The 19,198-nt window shown below is 44.1% G+C and overlaps 1 protein-coding gene across 2 annotated transcripts in view; it reads left to right on the top strand.

Annotated features, from left to right (window-relative positions):
* The window catches only part of LOC119386625 (4'-phosphopantetheine phosphatase), a 92,933-nt gene that overhangs the window by 58,729 nt on the left and 15,006 nt on the right, over positions 1-19,198 (top strand). The window contains exons 10-15 of one of the 2 annotated variants that reach the window (XR_005182326.2): positions 4,606-4,761; positions 7,960-8,072; positions 8,986-9,073; positions 13,555-13,759; positions 16,795-16,952; positions 17,956-18,124. Coding sequence is in view for 1 of the 2 variants with exons in the window: in XM_037653913.2 (XP_037509841.1) it covers positions 4,606-4,761; positions 7,960-8,072; positions 8,986-9,073; positions 13,555-13,759; positions 16,795-16,952 (720 nt within the window). In the remaining variant the exon portion in view is untranslated. The remainder of the gene's footprint in view (positions 1-4,605; positions 4,762-7,959; positions 8,073-8,985; positions 9,074-13,554; positions 13,760-16,794; positions 16,953-17,955; positions 18,125-19,198) is intronic. The other variant, XM_037653913.2, reaches the window with a different exon arrangement.

Genomic DNA, 19,198 nt, shown 5'->3' with positions numbered 1-19,198 from the left:
GTCATCTGTCTGTACATCATGTTATTTTTCTTGCCTTGCACCTAAGAAGGCTTACCACAAAAACATTTGCTTGTAGTGTTTACTGTTCAGCACATGTGCTGAGGTACGAGACAGGCTACTGGCGAGTGAAAACTGAAAACTGTGTTTATTCCCTCTCCTATCAAGCTTCTTATATACATGGTCATTTCAGGGGATTGTAGCACACCTTACAGCCACTTGCTATAAGGCATACAGGTAACAATGTCTGCATTTATTCACTGCTGAGAACCCAAAAACTGGCTCTTTGTTATCATTCCAAACTGGTTAAGTATTGTACAGATAGTATTAGGGACCTTGCTGTATACCGTTCTGGCATACAGTGTCTGTGTGTCATATACCGTATTTACACGATTGTAAGTCGACTCGAATGTAGGTCGACGCCCCCCCCCCCTAAAAATCTCATGTAAAAAAAAAAAAAAAACTGGCTCCACCTTATACCGTCAAGACGGGCGCTGACTTCATAGTTGGGTGCCCGTCCTGTCGCATGCTTCTCTGTCCTGTCCTCGTGAAAAGTAGCGCTGGAATACTTAAAGAATGGGTCACCAACTAGCCCTGAAGCATCTTTTGTAGAGTCAAGACAAAAAACGCGAATTCCGGTGTACAAAGGCGGCTTCACAGAGTGCTTTATAGCTGTGCAGGAAAGCTAGCTTCGCAGCAATACGCGGGGATCATTTTTTAAATAAAATTTTACACGAATTGTTGCTGAGGGTGCGGGTTACATGTGAGAAAATACTGTTACAAGTAGGGCCAGAACTGAAAACGTAATGATGTAAACATGCCACAGTGTCCCGGATTTCTTGTTTGTCCCGCCGTAACTTGTGGTACTAGTTTCGGTTTCGATTGTAAACCGACCCCCAACTGCATATCTCAAACATAGATCAAATGAGTCGACCTACAATCGTGTAAATATGGTAAGTGAGTCATATTACAAAAGCTGGTTTTCTAAAATCTCGTGCAATTAAAGGCTGCATACAGAAACCACTCAAGGCTTCAGAAGATGGAAAGGCCAGTACATGTACTTGTACAATAGGAGCTCATGAGATCAGCTGCTTGCAGGTTCATGTTTGTGGGCAGTGCAATGTAACAAAGCATGTGGCCATGCCATCCAGCAACCTCTCCCTGATGTTGCACCACATTGAGACACCTGGCATGATATGTCTGTGATGACTTCCATGTAAGAATATCACTTCTTGGTTTTCTCGGGCATCAATTAGACAACACGAGTCATTCGCACTTGGAGAGGGGTGAGGAGTGGAAGAAACCCACAGTTTTCTTTAATTAAAAAGAAGTTATATCTATGTGAAATTGTGGAGACCTGATATGCTTACTGTTTTTCTCTCTCCGGTTTCATCTTCATGACTCAACTGTTCAGAAATGGGTCATCATAAACATTAGTATATGCTGTTACGTCGAGTACAACTCTTACATTGGCCCTGCAGTGCATACTGTGTGTATTTGTTTTATTCCACGTCAGCTTACTAAAGAATTTGAAGACTCTTTAGTGTGCAGTGCATGTTAGACAGAAGGCACATGATTCTCACGTTTACGCTCTCTTTTTTTTTTTGTTTTGGGCACAAAAATTATACTGTATGATTTGATGCTACACCTGTAAATGCATTTCATACTTTAGAAGGTATATGTTTGTGCGTTTTAAAACCACATAAAGATCCCACCAAATGTGGCATTATACAGACCTTTTTGACTAACACTCTAGCAGTACTGTCCAATAAATTACGCAAAGAATGCTGTTCACCTCATTTCATATTGGTTCACTATAGCTATGGGCACCATGACGATACAGGTTCTTCCATATTGCTTTCTGGTATGTAACACACGTGTAGTGCACCACTTATCTGCAGGATTTCAAGCTGTTGCATTCTACTTCTGCCATATTGCAGAGACTCGTTAGAGAGCTTGTCTTTAGCTGACTTGGATACTTCTAATCTAAATGTCTGGGAATGGAGAGAATCATTGTTAGAAGAAAATAAGGTGTGCTAACACAGACACAAGAAAGCAGAATAACACAAATGCTGACTATCAATTAAAAGGGCTCACTGCGGTGGAAAAGAAAGTAGTCGCAAAAATTTGTCTGGGTGAAACTTATCTGATAGTTGTCATTTGTCTTGTCTTGTTCTCTTTCCTGTGTCAGTGTTTGCATGCCTTACCTTATTTTATAATGAATCCTTAAAGGGACACTAAAGAGCAAAACGATTTTTCTCATATTAGTAAAGTACTCTTTCACGATACCAAAAACACCATGCTTGCTGCAAGAAGACGCTTAGTAAGCGAGGAAACTTGCAAAAACAAAATGTGGGTGGCGACGCCACCTTGAAGTTTCCACACCATTTGCCGTGACATCACATGTTTTGACGGCACCCACTAGGGACTACGTAGTTCCTCATCAGTAAAAATGAAGTACATTGTCCTCCGAGGGGGCCATAGACTTAACATACCAAGTTTGGGGTAATTTCGTTGAGCCACTGGCGCCAAAATACGATAAGTACACTTTGAAATCTGTGACGTCACGCGGGGAGATTTCGGCGCGAAATTTAAAAATATTTTGAACTTGATTTTCTCCTCTATTATTGAACTTATGATAGCGAAATTAAAGACATGAGAGTTGTCAGAGCACAATTTATCGATCTAGGCCGATTCATTGTTTCTCTTTAGTGTCCCTTTAACAACCAGCTCAGCTTTGTCATTCTAAATGAAGAAATTGCTTTTCTCCGCAACGTCTGTGACAATTCCGATAAGGCTTGTCACGTTTGTTAAAAGTTTAAATCTAATTACTGTATGAAACCTTTTTTTTTATATGTATAGGTAATTAATTTTTACGAAAATTTCCAAAACTCGTGTGTCAAGCTGGCACACATTACTTGGCATTGAAAAAGATAAACTTCCTGGAAACTGTATTTAGTGAGTAATACTTCTAAATCAGACAAAATTGATGCACGTTGACATATCACTCTGATGTATAGTACTAATTTGTGAGTAGGACTTCTGCAAATCCTCACAGACATTGCAACAGTTTCACAAAAGCTGTAAATTCACACGTAAACTTTCTCCTCTTCACTTATTGTAACAGTTGCGGTTTACAGAACTGCGATATTGCTTTTTAATGAACAGTTATTAACTTTATAATTTCATGTTTTAACTTTTTAACTTGCTAATTCTTATAAATTTTTCTTTAAAATCTCAGGTATATAGCTGAAATTTTATTGTAGTCACCAAAATTTTAAATTCCCTATTATATGCAAGAAGTTTCATCAAAATCAGTGTAGGGGTTCACTCGTATTATTTGTGCAGCATGCTTGTATTAAATAGGAAAATTGGTGTTAGCACTGAGCTGAGGCTTCCTCCAATGTCATGCATAAAAGTGGACCACTTGGGAAGCGTGTCAATTTTCTACCAGGCATCACTATATTATGTGGGGTGTCTCCTTTTTTCTTGGCTGTGCAAAATTATAAATATTAGACTTGTGCTATGAATCATGGTGGTGCTATTTCCGTTCGAGTGTGCAGGTTGGCAGCCCCTGGATAAAGCATTCTTCGTGCAGTGTTGTGTGTAAATGATGAGGTTGCATTAATTGATCTTTTAAACTATTCATCTTTTGTGGCTAAAGCAAATTGGGAGGCCTGTCCTCAAATGGATGTGGCCGAGCAAATATAAATCCTTATTAACCAAGATGCTGAGAGAGCTCTACAAAAAGGTATTTCACATTTTAAAGCCCCGTAAAAAGCAACAATGATACAGAAAAAAGTGTGCCTGTATAACATGCCTATCACCGTGCTTCATTTCATCACAATGGTACATTTTCAGAATAATTTGGTGGCCTCCTTTGGCAAGAAGAATCTTGCTTTGAGCTAGCTAGTATTGGTTCATAATTGAAGAAAATTTGCAGTAAAAATTGAACAAGGACAAAGAAGACACAAAACAACAGGACGGGTGCCAACTTGTCTCTCTTTAGGATAAAGAGCGCAGTTTTCTTAGCAGCATATTACTATTTTTTTTATTTTTAGGTAGTACGAGAAAAAGAAATGTAGTGCGCGCACACTATCACCACATGTCCTGACTGTTATAAAGTCATCTTTCCACTGTGAAATAAAATTAGCTGGAAGTTGACGCCCATCCTGTTGTTTTGTGTGTTCTTTGTCTTTGTTCAACTTGCGCCGCAAAGTTTCTTCCGTTATGAATCCTTTGGAAATTGTTGCTGCTACATTGCAGATTCCTCCCTGCTTGTCATAGCAATGCAGACTTTGCATGTACAGTGGCACTCAATATGAGTTGCAACACGGTGACCATGGCTGAAGGAGCCCAAAGCCTACACTGCAACACTGGTAAATGTGAAATTGATTTTGGAAATACCAGTAGTTGAAGCAGTGTTTACGCCACTGATTGTTTTCTGTGTCGGCACCACCGTGCAGTGTTAACACCGCTTTGACCACGAGCAGCATGTTGCAACCCATATTGGGCACGACTGTACCTATACTGTAACGGTGCCTTCCTCACCTAACTCTCTTCTTGTATGCACGCATTGTTCAAAATAAAATGCTCACTGGCACACAGATCGACCAGTTGGAAATGGACCGGTTTGAGTGGCAGCTGGTGTACTGCCCGCTGCTTGCGGATCCAGCACGTTACCTGGCTGACACTGTGGACCTGACTCAGGATGCCGAGGCTCGCCGCTACTGGCTCCAATGCTTCCAGGAGGCCATTGACAAGGTGGGCGTTGCCTTCCATTAAATATGACAGAGAAAAATGAGATGGATTAGATATGGAACTGGTTACTGATGTACTTATTTCATTTATTTATATATACCATGCAGGCCTCAACAGAGGCATTGTCTAAGTTTGGTCAAAAACAAAAGTCGATGCAAAGTAGGTTAACAGTCAAAAACATAACGGCATGCAAGTACAGCAGGATGGAGGTAAGTACAAAACTAGTGATCATAGATGTAAGATTACTAGACATTATAGTTAAGAAGAAATGATGTTAAAGTACAAAATGATAACTGTGCATCATGCAACACAATAAGGGAAATGCAATGGAAATTACACACACACAGTATATCTGCAATGCTCATATTGCACAGATTGCAGGTATACGCTAGGACAACTGCGTGTAACAGAGGCAAACAACAAGCAATAACCTCAAGTGGCTGGAGAGAAAAAGTTGTGTGTATAATCAGAGCAAACAGATGTGCTTAGCATTATCAGTGAAGTGTCTGAGCAGATACTGACGAAAGGTTACTTACTTCCCACTTAGATGTTCTCCAAAAAAAAAGGGAAGGTTTCCTCATATCACAGAACTGTAATAAAGTCATGGAAATGTAAGGGCCCCTATACTGTTTGTAGAATATTACATATCTTCCAGTCACAGCATCGTTCTGGAAAAAAAGCTTCATGAGGAGGTCTGAGACAATGCCTATTTTTTAATTTTTAGCTGAATTGTAATTTTTTTATAGTGACTTGGTGTAACTCAAAAATTTCTAGTATTGATGGAAGCACATGATTGATCATTTGTGTGGCCCCTGGACATCAAACATAGGCCTCGGGTGTCCGAGGCATCAGCTCTGCCACTTGACACCAGCAAGTTAGGGTGCTTTTGTGAGGTTTGTGAGCAATTCGTAGCCTGTGCAAGTTGTTTTTTTGAGGATGTTGTTTTCTGTTCCTTCTCCCATTCCAACTCGTGAAAAACTGAGGAAAGCTGATGCTTCTACTGCTCTTAGCGTCTATGTGAGCCTAATGGTACCTTAGCCTTAGCGTCTATGTGAGCGTAATCTGAAGGTTGCAGGTTCGGTCCCTGTCGGCGACAAGTTGTTTTTTCATTCAGTTTACTTTCCTTGGCTTCATTATCTGCTGGTTTTCGTTAACATTGTGTCAAACAAAGAAGTGAGCCCTCAAAATTCTCTTCCATCATCCTGTAATGGTAATATGACTCATGTGTAATAGGGAACAAAAAGAAAGGACATCGAGAAAATTTTTCAGTGGTATTAAAAGAAATTTGTATTGCATGTGCAAAGCAGTTTCTTTGCAAAATTCCACAAGCAGAATGCACTTGCAACCATGTGGATGATGACATACATTGGCTTTTATTAGAATGCCCAGGATATTACAGACAGACAGCAGTTATTAAGCTATTTAATGGCATTAGACTGCAGGGCCTTCAGTCTCTGGAAGAATTTAGGTCCATGGTCAACACGTGCATTACAAAAGCAGGCATTATTGGCACTATACAAGTTCTAAAGAGTGAGTGATATCCTTGGTAATTATTGAGATAAGTATTTTGTGCATGTTGAAAGTTCAGTTTAAGTATATATGTACTCTGACTGAGTGTGTCACATTATGCTTCACTTTTTGTGTAAACTTATTCTGTGACCTTGTGACTCCACTTTGTGTCAGTTCCAACATTATGGGACTGGATTTTATACCCTTATGTGTAACGTTATATGTCAACATATTCGTTGTCCATATAACTGCATTTTATGGGAACTTTAGTGTTGTGTCGCTGGACTGTATTTTGTGTCATCTTTAATGTCTTTGTGTGAGTTGATTTTGTGCTTAAGTGATTTTCTTATGGCTTGACCGACTTATGCGTGTTGACTTTAAGTGTGAATTTATGTAGTTTTGTTCATGCTTGTGATCTTAGCTAATTCTATTTTCTGTGAAAAGCAGTAGCCAGTGCCACGTTGTGGGAATCAAGCGCGCCCTCCCCTTTGGCGCCTCGTTCCCCAGCTAGCGCGCATGCTGGTCCCACGCGGCTCGAGCGCCGGGAACCGCCGTTAATCAGTGACATGGCTACCGTGGCTACGCTGCCAGGCCTTTTTGCTCTGTGCGAGCCATGCGTTGGTCTTCCCCACACAAGCCACGCGTCCGAACTTGCCCGAGCATGCTCGCGCCACCACGTGACCACGCTAGCCCACGTCAGTCACTGCGCAATGCCTGTCCTCATTGGCCGCCAGTGACAAGCCCCTTCCCCCGTGAGCTCGCTTCTGTCTGGCGCGGGCTTGCCTGTGTCAGATGCTCTCTGGTCAGCACAAGAGGTTGACGCGCTGCTCTAGCAGGCAGCTTCTCGTTCGTGCGCTCGACTCCTGCCCTTTGTGTGATAGTCGTAGCGCCGCTGGCAAACGTACTCGAGCGGTCTTGTGGAGTTCCCTCTACGGGCTGCAAGCCCGTGACGGTCGTACTGTGCTGCATCTTGGGTTAATAAACCCGTGTTGTTTGTTGACATCCTGCCTCGAGTGCCTTTTCTGCGCCGTGCTGGAGAGTCGACGAACCCGGCCGTAGCGTCTTTGTTCACTGCGGCAGTGGAGAACGTCGCGTCCTTTGCCGGTCGCCTCGTAGGGTAAGCGTCTCGCAAACCTATCTCCACAATGTAAAGGCAACAACCTCTCCTAAACAACATATATTTATAAAAAAAATAATTTCCATGTTGTGAATATGTCTCACCAACTGCTTACTTTCAACACAAAGCCTTGCAATGTGATCCCTGGTCACTATCACTTTTTGTAGTAGTCTGATGCTCTTGCCTCAATGTTACTTAAGTGGGAAAAGTCCGTCTCCAGTCGCTTCAGATGGCAGCTCTAAATCTTCTTCATCTGTGTACCCTGCAACTTGTCCAAAGTCCATTCCAAGTTTGAATGTTCGGCTCGTTGGTGAGTTGAGCAAGTTGAGTAACAATAATGGATTTAGTGCAAAAACCGCAAGCCACAGAAAGAACACATAGATAGGGCAGGCACATTTGAGGAATGGCTCATTGTCTCTAAAGATGAAACTGCCGAAAGGGAACGCTCGTCCTCTGTGTCCTATCTGCAGTTGTGGTTATCATCATTAATGACGAGATAGCACAGTATGGCAAACTTAGGTACTCTGTAAGAAATGGATGTTGTGCTCACCGTCCTCCGTCGTATTTCTGTGCAGTTTGTCGAGGTGGCAGTCCGCAGCCAGCCACACAAGACGGATGCGCATCTGCGTGCCAGCCAGTTCCGGGAGAAGTACCTGTGCCGCTTGCAGAACCTGCAGGATCACCCCTTGTGAGTGCACCCGTCTTTGTCGTCCAGCTGCTTCCTTCAACAGAAGAGTCCCGAGGGTGTTCTCACACTGTCCAAACACCCTCGCCCCTAGTATGCTCTGAGAACAGTGCAATTTAAACATACACTTCACGACAATCTTGATTCTTCACTTGCACAAGTATTTCAAGCAGGATGGTAGCTTTCACATCATAAAAAGTTTTTTTAGGGATACAGCAGACACGATTAGTGCATAATCTGATGGAAGTTGCACATTGACGTAAAGACAGAATCTTTTAGCGACATGCATGCAGTGGTGCTTATCATTAGCTGATGTAACAGTTGAGTGCAGCAGGATAGGTGCTGTTTTATAATAATTAAATGCCGATGCATAGAAAGAAGGAAGGTGGGGCAACGAGACCTAAGAGATTGTGCAATGAAGTTGAAAAGAAAGCAATTATTTCACCTGTGTGTCTTTCTGCCTTTGTCCGTGCATCCATGCATATTATAGCCTCCCTGGCTTCAGTCGGTGTTGATTGCCTTTTCACTCACCTCATTGTGTGATGAAGCATTGCTGAATGATTGTTGTTTGGTGTCCAAAGGGGTCAGATGAATTTTTGGCAGTGGGCTTTTGGCCTTTACCTTACTGTTACAATAATTAGTCTCCTGGCCTTTACTTATTGTGACCAGAGTGTTTACCTAAGTGTCACAGTAACTATGGTAAAGGCTCCTGGCCTTTACTTTATTGTGACAGGGTGAACATAGGATGTATTGTCACTGGAGCCAGTTATGTGACAAGGTTTATTGAGAACCAGATAGGGGAACCTAATGCAAAATCAAACATAATTATTACTCATACATACAGAGTTATCCCAGCTCTAGCTTGCTGTGGCTGACGACTAAGAAACCTTCTCGTCCATTCTCTTCTCTTCCACAGTGCCTATGGCTCCCTAACAGTGCGGAGTCTGTTGGACATGCGAGAGCACTGCCTGCTCGAGTTTGAATTCCCAGATCCTTATTTCCAGGTATGTTGTGGACTACAGATAGGATTCGTCTTTCACTTAAGCAAAGCTGAAGGGAAGGCTGATGCTGTCAACACTTTTACTCTCTTACGAAGAAGGCCTTTATAATTTTGCATGTGTTTCAGTGCATGAACTTGGCAACGAGGCTCATATTTTAATCTACACTGCATGAATGAATTGACACACTTGAGTATATTTGTTCCTGATGCAGCAGAAATATGGTCTTTTATGGTGATAGCAATTATGTCACTCTGCATGTTTTTGTCGGTGCCGTCTGCATCGGCGCCGCCATGATGTTCCACATCAAGTCAAAATCGATAACATCGCCCCACATGTTGTATGTTCTGTGTGTGAGTGAAAATGTGTGAGCGCAGGCTGTTGAACGCTTATCTGGCGGAGAGGAAATGGACCCATCGGCGTGCGCAGGGTTCCCCGTAAGGGGGTCAAAGGTTCATCGCAGCGCCCCCCCCCACCCTACTAAGTCAATGTATGGGGCAGATTTTGCACCCCCCCCCCCCTCTTTGGTGACTAGAAGGGTCAATGTACGGTGCAGATTTCGCGCCCCCCTCTTAGGTGATTAAGGGGGGCGGCCCCTGCCCCTGCCCCCTGCCCCCCCTGTGCGCACGCCTATGAATGGACCAGCCACCTTTCATTGCGCTAAAAGCCCACACGGCGGAGGTGTGACTGCAAGGCTCTGCACTTCGCTCAGCCGTGCGTGGTCATGTGCGCTTATCTTTACAGGCATTAGCAGATGGCTTATACCCCTGTACGTACTGGTCTCACCGTTCGGTTTGCAATGAAGTGATGGACAGCATGATGGTCGTTTCGTTTGCTGAAGCAGTCATGCTTCGTTACGTGGGGGGTTTTACTGAGTTATGCCAGGTTGGATGCTGCAAGTTAGCTGCTATTCTTACTTCATTTCATTTCATTTTATTTCATTTATTGATACCCTCAAGGCCAAAGGCATTACAGAGGGGAGTGAGTAAAAAATAGAAATAAAAAGCAAACAAGAAACGCAGCAAACAATAAATAAAGATACAAGTTCTTTGCCTCCTATTTATACAGTGTTAGTTGTGTTGTTTAAAAAGTTGGTGGTCTTCAATGGTGGCGATGCTTCCGGGAAGGTGGTTCAATCCTGTGATGTGCGCGGAATAAAACTATGATAACAGTAATCAGCGCGACAGGAAATGATTCCAACTTTGTGGGAGTGATTAATGCGAACGGAATGGTAGGATGGTTTAGCGATTAATTCATCATGCAGATGGCTGTTACGGAAGTAAATTTTGTGAAAAAGGCATAGCCGAGAGAGATAATGGCAAGAAAGAAGTGACTGTAGACTGAGAGTTAGTTTCATGGAGGGGATACTAGCAGTTTGGTTGTACTTGTGAAGAATGAATCGAGTAGAGTTATTTTGAACAAGTTCAAATGAATCTATTAGCAAGGCAGTACTCGGGTCCCAAACAGTGGAAGCGCACTCAAATTGGGAGCAGATTAAGGTTTTGTAAAGAAGCAGTTTTAGTGATGCGGTTCCCGATTCCTAGTGATCGTAGTGTCACTGGGTCGTGACGTTGACGAAGGCAGCAGTCGTCGTGTCGAAGATGAAACTCTTTATTTGGTCGGACTTGTGGCTGGGAAATGGAAAGTCAAACTACAGCAATACACACTGTACACTGATAGCGGCGAACAGAGCGTCGGCCGTCGATAAACTGATCATGGCTGGGACGCGCCGTCTCTTATACAGTAGACTCTCGGTAAATGGAAATTAGGGGTGTGCGAATATTCGAAATTTCGAATAATTTTCGAATAGTGTTTGCTATTCGATTCGATTCGCGCTGGAATTTTACTATTCGAACTATTCAAACTTCCCAAAAACAAATACAGTCAACGTCCGATTGAAAGTAACCCCTTCAGATTTTCAGTATGCTTCACCTCATCACACCTTCGTATTGCGGCAAAGCTGTCTTTCACACTCCGTTACGGTCGACGGTCGAACTTTGCCAAGACACAGGCAACGTCCGATTGAAAGTAGTCTCTAGATTTTCAATCTGTTTCACCTCATCACACCCCGGTATTGCGGTAAAGCTGCCTTTCAAGCTCCGTTACGGTCGAACTTTGCCAAGACACAGTCAACGTCCAATTGGGAGTGGTCCCTAGATTTTCCATATTCTTCACCTCAAGTACTCTCAAGCATCACACCGTCATCTGGTTCCCTGCCCATCTCGGCCGGGTGCCGGGCGCCCCGTCCAACCTCAACGAGATCGCCCACGACGCAGCGCGCGCGCTTACCGACCGCGCTGTCACAGGGAAACCTCATCTCGCAGAGTTAGAAGCCAACTGGGACGCACCCATTGCGTATAACGACATCACAAAACACTTTTACCTTGGACGCCGCATTTTTCCGCCCCCGCATCCGAAACTTAACAGGCCGCAGGCGCTAACCCTACGCTTACTGCAAACGCACACATATCCAAACCTCGCCAGACTTCACGTTTTCTATCCCGACGCGTACCCCAGCGATACGTGCCCCTCGTGCGGACACACAGCGACACTCACACACATGCTCTGGGAGTGTAGAAATGCTCATCCCGGCTCTAACTCACACAAGTGGGAGACGTCCCTCAGAAGCTCGCTTCTCGCCGACCAGCAATGGGCTGTCCAGCAGGCCCATGAAGTGGCCACCAGGTATTCTCGGTCGGTCCCTACGTGGGAGACCTCCGCTACTTTGGTTGCACCAAATCCTGCAGGACGTAAAGTTTTTCCAATCCAATCCAATCACCTCATCACACCCTGGTATTGCGGCAAAGCTGCCTTTCAAGCTCTGCTATGGTCGCAAATGTACTAACTCAAGAAAACGCTGATTCCAACATGGAGATGAAAGATGTGGCAGAGATGGTGGCTCGATTAATGCTGTTTCGGACCTGACATTTGGGCAGGAAGTCCCAAAAATCGGAAGCCGAAGCTTTTTAGCATCCAAAATTTCATATGTTCTTATATATCGACGTCTACGAGGCAGATTTGGAACAGCAGACCCTTGTCTACCACATCAGTTGGGCTTCCACAGAAGTTGAAAGAGGAGGAGAGGCTGAGGAAATGGCATGTTTGCCTGTCACGTGTAAAGTGTTGTCAGCAACACTTTGGTTGCACCAAATCATGTACCTAAATACAATTCGGCCTTTACATTGCCTCATTCTTGATAAGGCAACTATGAAACACCACCCCGCCAGTGCTTCATCAACCTAGCGAAAAGAAACACTTTCATGTTGCTATCTCATAAGAATATGCTTAGGAATCCTCTCTAACATTTTTTGCTGCAATTTTGCTTCGAAGTATTCGAAAAATATTCTAGAAATATTCGAACAATATTCGATTCGATTCGCACTCACACTTCAATATTTGAATTCGCTTCGCACCCAAAATTTTGTTATTCACACAGCTCTAATGGAAAATCTCTTAAACGGAACTGCTGCTTAAAGGGAACAACTGCCCCTAATATGATTGGTTGGCGTACTTGAATTCTTCACCCCTGTTCATTTCTCAGTAAACGGAACTTCTGTTGAACGGAACAAGTTTTCCTGGTTCCTTCAGGTTTCATTTAACGAGTGTCTACTGTACATCGTGCATCGAACTTTCAAGCCCTATCACTGGTGGTTGCGCAAGCTCTGGAGTAATCTTCACTATTTGCGTCATGTGCGCATTGTTGATGAAATGATCTACTACAATCTGGATTGTTCCCAGACATTCTGGTGCAACCTGCACAAGACAGTGATCACACGCGCAACAGACCAGTTACAAAAACATAGCAAAAGGAGTGCACGTGCCAGTATAACAATCGAATTTTCTACTGTCGCATTCATTGCTTTGCCCGTGTGACGAAACTGACTGAAAAAATAAATAGTTTGTGTCGTTGTTTTTCAGTATTTATTCACCCTGCACGCTGATCGTTATGAAGGCATATCCTAAATCTAGGTGACGTTTGCTAAGCAACACTCATTCTGGCACCAGTATCTTTTATACCCGAACTATAATTTTTATCTCTACTGTTTTGAGAACAATCGAACTGTAAACTTTAGAAACATAAGTGAAGCTAACTGCTGACAGTAAATAAATAAAAAATGTCACGAACATCAGTGTACAAAGACCGGCACAGTCAATCAAACTTATGTGAGGAAGGCGAAGTATGGTCAAAATCTCCCACTTAATGAACAACCATACTTGCAGTTCCGAATGTGCTTAGTACTCTGTCTAGTTTAGTGTATAGGTGATGCTTGGGTGAATAAATGAATATTGGAAGTTCGTGAAATCGTTGTCGTGTATTTTGTACTATCCTTGCATCTTTTGTGCCGTGATGCGCTAAATGAAGCGTAGTGTACTGCTATATGCTGAGTGCAGCGTAACCTTTTCTTTGCTGCAGTGACTAGACTGGATGGTTAGATCTTGCGTGAGGGGTGACAGCCTGAACCCTCTTTTTTTTTTCGGGAACGCAGCAAAAGCGGCTGGAGAACGAAGCAGCGCTACGGCTACTGCCATCACGGCTGTCGCAGCTGGATGCCATGGAGTGGCATGAGCGGCAGGAGGCCCTTGTCACAGGCCTGCTGGCGGGTAACGTCTTTGACTGGGGTGCCAAGGAGGTGGCACGGCTGCTCAACAGTGGTGACTTTGGTTTCTCCGAGGCACGCAGTCATCTTCAAGGTGAGCTCACCAAGTCTGAACTGACCACTGTCTCACATGCATTTTCTGGCTCTCTGGATGCGAAAAGTGCCGAGGACTTGGTTTTGTGTCACGCATAGTGTTCTCCAGAACGGTGGTCTGGGACGTTAGTTTGCTGTACGCCAGTTTAATTCCAACTGGGATACAAAAAATGCTACCTCTCAAATATGCATACCACGGGCTTCTTGCCTCGAGTTTTGCACAAGCTTATCTTGGGCACTTCCATCCAAATGTGTGGGAATAAGCAAATCATTTTCTTGAAACACCCGCTGAACCAATTTCGATAATGTTTGTTGCACAAAAAAAAAAGTAAGCTAAAATCTACAGACTGCTGGTAAGAAATGTTTTTAGTCAGTTGCCCACTTTTTTACAGTATATTGCCAAAAAAGTAAACCTAAAAAAAAAAGAGATAGCCTTCACCGATCTGTCAATCAGCTATGAGAAACAATGTCACAATTTGTAAGCTATACCTATCAGAGCATGACGTCCCGATTCCTAGTGATCCCCATGCTTGCAGCTGCATGACATCATACTTTTTTATTTCATTGCCCAGCGCTCTTGATGCAATCAAACACAGTTATAACTTGTTCACAAAAAATAGTTTGATATATCAGGTAATTTGTTATTCCTAAACTCTCGTTAAATGAACTGAAATATACTTTTGTGATGCATTTGATATATATGGACGTTTTTTTAAAGAAAAGAAGCAAGAAAAAAATATTTTCAGAAATACAACACTGTGCATATTGTAGGTGCTGTAATTTTTTCCTGTGCCTTGAGACACTTCCTAAAGTGTAACTCAGAATTGTTTTCGGGTTATGCATGATTATATAAACCTACTATAGTCCACTCCCTTTTATGTTTGATTGCGCTAGCTGCACACCTCAAGTTAGATACAGTCGAACCTCGTTAATACGTACCCGCTTTAAGCGTACTAACGGTTAAAACGTAGTTGCGACGAATCCCCGACCGAGTCTCATAGAGCCTAATGCATTCGCTAACCGCTTAAGCCGCAGTGCTTCACCCTACGCCTACCGGCAAGTGCGTACCCTGCGTACCGCGATAACGTTTTGTGCCATGAACTTTTACTGCACCGCTGAACTTCTCGACGCCACAATGTGCCGCCAAAGGTTTTCAGTCTTTTCGAGAAGTGCGTAGATCGGTCGAACACCGATTCCGACTTCCACGCGATTGCGGCGATGCCTTTGCGGGTAAGCATCGGGAAAGAACGAAGCTGAGGCGGCGGCCACCGACGAACGCGCCAGCATGACTTATCGCAGACAACCTTATCACAATAAGTATCTTCAGATATCTGCTCGGGCACACGTGCGGCGCAGCACTACTTTAAGCCTACTGCACGCTTTTAATAGGCGACAACCTGGACGCGCTAGGCTGCCGATCGCTGCCACCTCGTTGTGCAGGGCCGTGTTCAAGCGCGCGCCGCTTTGCAGAAACGAAAGCAGCTCGCTGTTGCGGAGTTGAGCGTTGCTGGTCGTGGGCGACGAGAAACCTCTTTGCATAGACGCTATCGCGCTAAACGCACGCGTACGGTACAGCAAGCGTAGCGCTGTTGTAACCATACTGCACGCTTTTATTGGGCGACCACCCAAACGCGATTCTGTCCGCTGCCAGGACCGCTAGAGAGTCGCGGAGTGCGCATCGCTTGCAGGAAATTAGTCATCGCTGCGTTAACCGAACAAGCTCATCTGTGCTCATTGCCGCATCTGTGCACGGTCTGGAGCGAAGTGGGTACGAAGAACACTCCCACGACAAATGCGCGCGTGCGGTACAGCAGGCGGCCCGGCGGCCCGGCAGTGATGCCATGAGCCGAGACCGAGAAGGCAACGCACTGCACGCAACTAGCCAGGAGACGATCGGCTCCACGCAGCCGTACCGTGTTGCACTGGAACTGTGTCAGTTTTCATTTAGTAGCAGATCGCGGTACAGACGCACACACATATATCGCGGAAAGCCGACACTGTCCGTTCTGTCGCTACGTTGGTCAGTGCCTACCAGACCTTGTAATAGTTCCGAAATGCTCCTTGGCGTCGCCACCGCGCGCTATCGGCACTATCGGACGGTCGTGCGAGTACCAGAATCTTTTCTCCAGTTTGGGAAAAGGAAAGAAAAGGCTTTACAGTGGGTACTTTAGGCAATATTTGCTGTCGCACTGTATTTATTTCTTTGCTGGCGGCGATGGCGTATGCGAGGAGATGCAAATTTTTACTTGATGGTTAATGCACATCACCGTTTAGTGCGTAGTTATGCGGCGTTCCCGGCAGGTACGCATTAACGAGGTTCCACTGTATAGCTAGTGTCCAATCTGTTATAAAGGAGTTATCTTAGACAAGGAATGGCCTAAGTCTGGAATATCTCGTATAAGTAAAAATTAACTTTAACCAGGTTTGTTGTATACTGCTTTGACTGAACTTCAGGGGCAGCAGAAGATTGTATTCTATACCATCACTATTGTGAAAGCTAAAATAATATAATCATTATGATTCAACAAAGCAAACAACTTTGCAACAGGTACGTTATTGAACTGGTTAATCGCTTAGAAGAAGAGCACATTTGATTAGGTTGGTAAACAACACACGCTGACTCGAGGTAGTTTTAAACATTTCACGGTGGTATAAAATAGTTTTTGGCATGCAGTTTCAGGGCCAATGTTACAATGTTATTCATAGCTGAAGCACTGCATGCCCACGCAGCACTGTTGGTTTGTGCTTAGCTGCGCCATGCCTGGCAACAGTGGCAAGTGGCCACATGAAAAATAAAACATCAGTTCATTCAGGGCTGACGAAGCACCATGTTTCCTTGGTTATCATGGTCCTGAAGGCCTCCTTTTTTTGGTAGTAACTAAATACCCTCCGACCGTTCATACTTGTTTCAGCTGACATGAGGCTCTAGGAAAGATTTTTCATCTGAGATGTTTATCGTTTCATTTATCTGGCTTTAAGTAGCTGTAAGAAATAGCATGTTCACAATTACAGGGAGTGATGTGGGTCTTTGCGCAGAGCGCCCTTGGCTTCAGGATGACCTGGATGCCTGGATAGAGCGGTTGGAGAAAGGGCCCGTGCACCAGTGTGCGGCCATCTTTGTCGACAACAGCGGCATGGACGTGCTGCTGGGTGTGCTGCCGTTTGCCCGCGAACTTATCTCCCGGGGCACCAAGGTGCGAACCGCTCATCTGTCCATCTCAGTTCGCATATTGTAGCGAAGTTGCACCTTGCGCAGGGTGCTGTGGTGTGTTTCTGAATACTGAGCATGTACTGCATAGCTCTTACGAAGTCCTGTCGCAACATCATGTCACAATGAATCTGGTCTCTAAAGTTAATGTTGGCCCTGGTCTACGTGTTCGAGTAGAAATTACGCTGATATGGCCCAAACTGAAGACTGTGGAAATGAAAGTATGGCCGTTACTTAGCCCTGAATTTTCCTGTTTCAATCCTTGAGTACTGTACACCAAAGTGCACAGTCAATCACAAGTGTTTATATAACCTGGTGGGTGTTATGAAATGTACTAGCAATTTCTATGCCTTTTGCATAGCAGAGACGCAAGGCCCATGATGCCAGAATCTTTTTCAAATCATTTCTTCCGGGAAAGACTGGTGATTGAAATTGTCTAATATGGCGCAAAGGCAAGGCTCTGATCACCACACGAATGGCAATCATATGACGGGTGCTAAATTCTGTGCCAAATGTTGTGACCTTTGTGTCTCGCGACATGGTAACATACTCTAATAATGGACACCAGTCATTCGTGGGTGCCATAACATAAGATCGCACTACAGAAGGCGACAAGTTCAAACGCTGCTGTCATTGTGACACAGAAGGCTTTTACGCTTGAATACCTTTTTCAGAAATTTCAGTGCGAAGGATCCAGTGGTTGAGCCAGGGAAGTCCCACATATTCGGTACTGTTATTTGCGCAATACTCGGCAAATCTCAGTTCATACGACATTCCAAATTGTCATCCTTTGTCAAAGTACTAGTACTAGTATGGCTTTGCCTCACAGTAGCGAGACATTTTAGGCAGGGCATTGTGATGACGGCGCTGTGCCCCAATGCACATAGAGGATCATCTTCGTTCCGTATTGTAATAGTCAGCACAGAGTCCTTCTTTTGTGCTAGGATCAGCCTGCACACTCTACTAGACCGTGCCCTGCTGTTTTGCAGGTGAAGATCAAATCATGCGCAGCACATCCCAGGTGAAAATGTTCCAAGTGGGGCCTGCTGGTCTAAGTGGATTACCCCATTCCCATCTGCCACCATTTCGGCCAGCTGCAGGAACCAGCAGAAACGAACTTCTGCCAGTTGGGAATCGGCTAATAAGGCAGTCTTACTGGTCAGTCATTTTCACCTGGGATGTTCTGTCGTGGTACGCCCCATTCTTCCAGTGGGTGGTATATCACATGTGGTCTATAGTACATAGCGTGATGCTATGTGCAAAGCAGTGTTTGAAAAGTCCTGCAATCACCAAGATGCACCAGGAGTATAAACACAGTTCTGGATGTTGCTTCACATCTAGGCGATACTCCTGGTACTGATTGGCCTATCGAAACAGCATGAGCTTGGTGAATGAAGCCAAGCACTATTCACAGTGCAGAATGTAGGTATTAAGGAAAACATTCATTCATTGTTAGTTTAGAGAAGAAAGCTGTTAATGTGCAACCTGTACTCCCTGTTTTTTTGTCTTGAATGCAACAAGAACTGGTAATAAAAGGCCAGATACCAGTTCTATCTGCAGCACAGTCATGGCATCCTGGAAGATTTCTTAAGAAAAGCATGAGGTCTAGCATGAGGACACTCAACAGTTTTCGCTTAATTAAAGGAGTACTGGCATGATTTCGAGACATAGAAAAAGGGACATTTTTCGTTTCCTTGGTAAGTGGTGTTAGTGCTTGCCCCACGCCCGAGTCAGAAAACATGTATGAAATATTTTACTTTGATTTTAAATTTTTCGTCGCTGAGCATCAGCAAGCCAGCCCCACCACAATGGACATTATTCCGACCAGTCAACACAGTTCCACTGAGTTTGCGAACTATATGTCCTGCATGCAGCCTAAATCACAGAAATCACTGTCGGGATCACTGGACGATAATTCACTCATTGTTGCTAACATGCATCACAAACAGATGGCAAATCTGCCGCTAATACGTCATGAGTCCTGTCTCCCCATGATGTCACACTGCAATGACACGTTACTGAGAAGCCGCCCCATTGATATCGAAACCGAAAGTGTTTTTTTTAACATAGTGGTATTAAAAATATACTCGATGCATTCCCAGTCATCACAACACCCTTTTTAGGGTTCTCGACACCAGTGTTTTTATCTAGAGCAATAATCCGAAAATATTTAAAATTCATGTCAGTACTCCTTTAAGACCAGGAAAAGTTTTACAGAAACCATTGAATGTC

This window comes from Rhipicephalus sanguineus, chromosome 3, assembly GCF_013339695.2.
Source record: "Rhipicephalus sanguineus isolate Rsan-2018 chromosome 3, BIME_Rsan_1.4, whole genome shotgun sequence".
NCBI lineage: Eukaryota > Metazoa > Arthropoda > Arachnida > Ixodida > Ixodidae > Rhipicephalus > Rhipicephalus sanguineus.
The sequence above is the reverse complement of the archived record's forward strand: the minus strand, read 5'-3'. Positions and strand labels throughout refer to the sequence as shown.